Raw genomic sequence first — 6,000 nt, 5'->3', positions numbered from 1 at the left:
ATCAAGCCCTGTGATTGCATGGTATAGAAATATAAAAAAAAATGAAGTATAAAGTCTTGCTAAGGTTGACTAAATCTCATTCTTTTCCTTTTTTACTGAAAAGGGGCATGTGGTCCCATTATTCCTCAGCAGGAGTCATTCCTGTCATTACTGGTCAATGCTCTCAGTTTTTGCGATGTATTTATTATCAAATGCACATTGATGAGGAGGATATACGGCATAAGTGCCTGATGATTTCCGGCCTTACTTTTACTCATTTTCACTGAAATACCCTTGGATCACAGTGATATTGGCAGGAACGACAGCTGTGGAGCACAGGTGGCAACTGTCCTGCCTCTGCCTCACATTTTAACCTCAGCTATGTAATGAACAAAAGTCTACGTAAAGCCCAGAAAACGAGAAACCATTGGCTTTTGGTAAGGACCGATTATTTCTGTAAAAAAAAAAAAAGGCAGAGACTGGATTTCCACAGAGCCACAGGCTCTCCACAGGCTACAGAATATAGGCCAGATCTTTTTCATCCTCTTTGCCTTGCTTCTTCTATCCCAGTAATGTACAGCGCCCATTGTCCAGAAATAGATATGCACATAGGCATGTTCTAATTAGGTTCTTCACCAACATCTTGCAATTGCTTTCTTACTGATCACGCTGACGAGGACCCACCGACAAGTAAAGCAAAGCCCTGGCATGGCATGGCCCGCCAGCAAGATGGTTTAAACCGCTATAAATGCCAAATGGTTATTGGGTTGATCTGCTTGACACCAGACATGAATTATCAGTCCCAGCATGATTTCACGATGCATGCATGCACACAGCCTGGAAGGCAGGGAGTTGTAGAGTATATATCTTTTTTAATGCCTTAAAAAGTAATTGTAGAAAAAAAGTTGACATTTTTTTCCACTGGAGTCGGACACTGTATACAAATCACGCAGCAAGCTACGCATGCGCACAAGGATCGGGCAGCCACACCACAGCATTACAAAGGTCTGGCACTTATGGCCAATAGTTGCTTTTTCACGCTGGTGGGAGCAAGTTGCATTTGCAAATTCATTTTAGACAGGAACGACGCCTCCAGGAAGCCGCTGAAAGGGCCACGGCCGCGGAGCGTCGTATCTGACCGACGCACCTGGCGAACTTGGTGACGTAGGCGAGCGCGAGCGCGCGCGGCGGTGCGCGCTCCCAGCTTGGCGGGGACGAGCGCTCGCTTCGCTCAGTGGCTGCGCCGGAGCGCCCCGGAGTCGGACATCGTCAGCGGGTAGGCGCTGCATCGCTTTACATATACATATAAATATATCAATCTACCGCGTCTTTATCGGGGTATCGGGAAAAGACCGTGCTTTTTTTTTTCTCTCACATTTTCTTAATTAAAATGTGTCTTTCATTAAATCTAATTAAAACTTCATGATGTCTTTAATTATGCTATTTTAGAACCAGTTTTTAATGTTTTTTAAGCGCATGGAAATCCGTGGTTTAGGCGCACGGCATTAATGGTGAGGTTACCGTGTTGCCAAGTTTGAATATTGTAAGCGGCATTTTACTATTGTAATGACTTTCCCTCAGTAAAGTCGCGTCGAAATACAGGTGGTACCCGGGGACGGCAGATTTTGCGCACCATTTGCAAATTGCAAGCTGTGGTGTTTTTTCTTTTCAGTCGTAGAAATGTCACCGACGTTGTCCACAGAAGATCGTTCTGGACAAGTTGTGTGTATTTGCTGGTTTTCCTCTCCGGGGCGTTACGATCTGGCAACGAGGTTGAGGCGAAGTGAGCGTCCCGCGCCGTGACCTGCACAACGCGCGGCCACGACACGAAAAACCAAAAAAAAAAGGAAGAGAACTAAAGAGAGAAGCAGGAGAAATAAAGTTAGCCCGCCTCCGAAACCCCTAACCAGCTCTCCGCTTCTGTCCCCTCGTTTCCTCAGGGAAAAGTTGCGCCGCTGGGAGCGCGCCGCACATGTCCGCCTCAGGAGACCCCGGGCTCGGGGAGACGACGCCCCTCTCGACCGGAGCATGACGCGCTGGCGATGGGCATCGAGCGTGCGGTGAAAAAGTGAGGGAAGAAGCGGAGAGAAAGAGCGCGCGACCGGCCGTAAAAAAAAAAAAAAGGCGCCACCGCCCGACGCGATGGGGATACGGCACCTGCTCCTGCTCCTGGTTTACCTGGACCCCTCGAACGCGCTCGGCGCCGCGCCGGGCAAGGCTAAGGGCAAGGGCCCGCCGAAGCGGCCCCCCAAGCCGAAGGAGGCGAACAGCACGGCGGCGCCCACCGCCGCGTCGCGGCGCATCACGCAGGTCCAGGCGCCCGCGGTCGGCGACCACGACACCTGCCTGGGCTACTACGACGTGAGCGGCCAGTTCGACAAGGAGTTCGCCTGCAACAACACCGACCACCGCTACTGCTGCGGCAGCTGCTTCCTGCGCTTCTGCTGCCCGGTCAAGGCCAAGCGCCTGGACCAGAAGGCGTGCACGAACTACAACACGCCGGTGTGGATCAAGACGCAGCCGCCGTCCCCGTCGCCGATCCTCGGCACGTACGACCCCGAGCTGGACCCCACCAACACCACCGTGTACATCACCTGCGGGGTGATCGCCTTCATCATCGCGCTGGGGGTTTCCGCCAAGGTCGCGTACGACAAGGCCATGCGGCCGCCGCAGGAGATGAACGTCCACAGGTGAGTGAAGAAGCACCGTCCTCCGTATATAATATTTTAAAATATATAAATGTAGAAATATATAACCATAACAGGCAGGAATTGTGTGTTGGAACTGGGCCCAAGCACAGAGACGTTGCCGGAAGCCACTTTCAGGTGGTTTAAGTGTTTTTTTTTTTTTCTTTGCTCAGTTCTATTCATTTGGGACCCTCCAGACCACTTTGCAAAAGCGACACACGCTGCACAAAAAAAAAAAAAAATTATAATAATAATTTGTCTTGCACTTAACAATTCCCGAGCATGTTCTTTTCCTGACAAGTTAGGCCTTGTCAGGGCTCTTAGTTTTATAACTCAAAATGTATAGAAACCGAATGAGAATTGCTGGTGTCTTCCTCTTGTAAGTCGCTTTGGATAAAAGTAAAGTAAAGTAAAGTAAAGTAAAAGCACTGCGGTGTTAAGGAGCGGGTGGTAAGTTGCAACGAGTCCGGAGCCTCTAGGATCCGTGTCGTGCCTGGCGATGGCAGAGTCGTGCTTATCACTCCCCGAAGGCGACGCCTTGACGGCCACATTGATCGCCTGTCAAACGATCGGCGTCCCTCATGCGAGGGGGTCGTGCGTAGAGGTCACGTCCGCAGACCCCCGGCTTGATAAGGGCTTAATTAAAATCCGGAGAGTTCTGTACGAGGGACGAGCCCCTCCCCGGGCCCCAGGGCATTCGATGAAACGTGCACGTTTTGTTGGGACGGAACTTATTTTTTGCTCAACACGAGTGTGCAGGGAAAGAGGAACACGTCCTTGCTGAGAAGGAGGGGGGGGGGGCTCTGAGGATTTGAGGGATCAGGGCTTCCACTTTGGGGGGTAAGTTCCTCGCCGGCAGCTTTCTTGGGCTTTATCCGGAGGCAGATGAACCCTCTGATTGCTCAGTCGGATCTCTCAGTCAGTGAGTTTTATCAGCGATTAGCAGGATACCGGCGCCTCCGTCACAAGTGCAATTAGTAGACAATGGACATTTCATGGAATGTGATGTGCAACTTTGTCCAATCGCTGGCACCTTTCTACGACTTTTCTTGGGAGTTTCTGCCACGCTTCTGATGAAAATGTGATGACCGTCGCTTTATATTTGAAGCCAAGTGCTTTTACCGTACGACTGTTCAATTAAACACCATTGGATCGTATACTTATGCTTTTATATGCCTCGTAATCTGCTATTGGCCCACAGGGCCGCAGACCCAACACTGTTTGTGTAGCTTTCACAGATCGGGCAGTCACGATGACACAAACCAAAAAAAAAAAAAAAAAAACGAACAGAATGTGCTTGCAAATGAGAATTAAAAACTGAAAGCGGTGAGTTGTCACACGCGGCACACTTCAGCGCAGCACCCAACGAAATGCATTTAACCCGTCACCCTTGGTGTGCAGCGGGCGGCCGTGAAAGGCGCCCGGGGGAGCAGCGCGTGGGGACGGTGCTTTGCTCGGTGGCGCCTCAGCGGGATTTCTCCCGCATTGCAAAATTGCATGTCCCCGGAAATCGAGCTTTTAAGGTAGCATCAGTGAAATCCTGGAGGGACTGCCTAATGCACGGTTCATTTTGCTTTGTTATGGTGCTTGCAGCAACAACGATTTCTTGACTGCAACAGCGTAATTGCCCGACCAGTGAACGGTACGCCCCTCTGAAGTTCTGCAGAGTTCATGGAATCCGGCTGTGTGGACATGAAGCATTGTATTTCAAATGGGGAGATGAGAGAACGTACAAAAGTACAAATTTACACTGTAAAGTATTATTTAGCACAGTATGGGCCTAGTCACCAATGAGTGCATGTGGTTCAAAGGGGAGCTAAAAGCGATGCACAGTAATGAGTACAACAGAAGCATGCAAAGTTGGTTTTTTTGCCTGTTAAAGCTGCAACAAAAAAAAAGAAAACTTTCTGTGCCCCACTCAGCACTCCGAAGCTTTAAAGCTTCGTAATGTTTTCCGCAGTCAGGCCGGGGGGAAGACTTTTAACTTTTGAGCTGCTTAATGCCAACGTAAGTGTGACACATTGCAAATGCGTGGACCACAGAAGAGTGAGCGACAGAGAAAAGAGAGGGGGAAACGAGAGAGAGAGAGATGTCTTTCGGGACATTTTTATTTTGTCCAATCCTCTGGCACGCTTCCGTTACAGTAGGCCACTCTGGGGCGCTTCTTTTTCAGCCACTGAGACTGACAGGCATGAGAAGTGAGTTTCAGTGGAACGCGGGATTATCATTACACTTCACCAGAATGCTGCTAAATCGGGTGCGTTTTGGTATCATTTTGTTTCGCCTGTGACGCAGCTCGGCGCAGAAAACCTTCGGGGGGGGGGGGGGGCATAGCAGGGAATTCTGGGATGCCACTAGATCTGGGCTGCTGGGTGTGTGACCTTCAGCGCAGGAAACCTCAGTTAGAAAAAAAAAAAAAAAGCCACAGGTCTGTGATTTGAGAAGTCCGTATTGATCTGTCCACTCTAAATTACCCCAGATGCAGTTTAAACTGGATTCTTGGCTGGTGAAGAGCTTCACAAAGGGCACTTTCTGAGACCCGGAAAAGGGTATTTATTGGGCAGCATTTTTATGGAGTGCGGAGAAATCATTATGGCGTAAGGAGAAGAGAAAAAAAAAAAACAGAGAACGGCAGGAAATTATGCCTACATAAATGTAGAAGTTCTTTAATATGCACGTGTGACGTACATTTTGACGTGGTAAGCAGTGCAGAGTTAGATGACTGGTCACGAATGACACTTATGTGTTGCTATGCACACATTGGGTTAACGGGGTCATTGGTTAGCTAATGTAAACCCATGATTTTGAACAATTCAGTCATGATTCGGTGGTTCTCCCTTTTAAAAGGGTAGTCTAGCAATAAGTCTAATTAAAGTCAGAATATTAACAAACGAGGCTCATTTAGATGCCGAAAATCGAATGCAATTAAAGAGTGAAAATAGCTGTTCAGCTAATATATTCCAAAGCAGGTTGGTCTTAATGATCGATAAATCAGGGCCGCAGCACTGGCATCACTGCACGATGAGGCGGAGCAAGACTCCGATTCGGGGATGTTATTGACTGTTGAGGCAAGTCGTGTGTGTCAAGCCAGTGTTTGATGAAGTGGTGATAGAAGCTCCGTCATTGTGTCATTATGGATTCTTTGCTTTCGATGTCCTCCCTGCAGTATCTCCATCTATTGTTTGGGTTGTGCTCATCTTGTTGCTCCAGGCCAAATGCTAAATGCTGTTTGCGGATTGTTTCGAACAGGAATAACAAATTTCATGAATTTAATCATATTGGCAAAAATGAAATGTGGTTGAAAATCCTTTTTTTTTTTTTGCATTTTGACACG

At 48.5% G+C, this 6,000-nt stretch overlaps 1 protein-coding gene across 2 annotated transcripts in view; it reads left to right on the top strand.

Annotated features, from left to right (window-relative positions):
• The first annotated feature begins 1,190 nt into the window (after nucleotides 1-1,190).
• The window catches only part of shisa6 (shisa family member 6), a 55,121-nt gene continuing 50,311 nt past the window's right edge, over nucleotides 1,191-6,000 (top strand). For both annotated transcript variants that reach the window (XM_028987536.1, XM_028987535.1), the window contains exons 1-2: nucleotides 1,191-1,255; nucleotides 1,920-2,669. In XM_028987536.1, the coding sequence (XP_028843369.1) occupies nucleotides 2,122-2,669 (548 nt within the window). In that variant the 5' untranslated portion in view covers nucleotides 1,191-1,255; nucleotides 1,920-2,121. The remainder of the gene's footprint in view (nucleotides 1,256-1,919; nucleotides 2,670-6,000) is intronic.

This window comes from Denticeps clupeoides, chromosome 7, assembly GCF_900700375.1.
Source record: "Denticeps clupeoides chromosome 7, fDenClu1.1, whole genome shotgun sequence".
NCBI classification, from domain to species: domain Eukaryota; kingdom Metazoa; phylum Chordata; class Actinopteri; order Clupeiformes; family Denticipitidae; genus Denticeps; species Denticeps clupeoides.
Note: the sequence above shows the minus strand (reverse complement) of the source record. Positions and strands in the feature narration are given on the sequence as shown.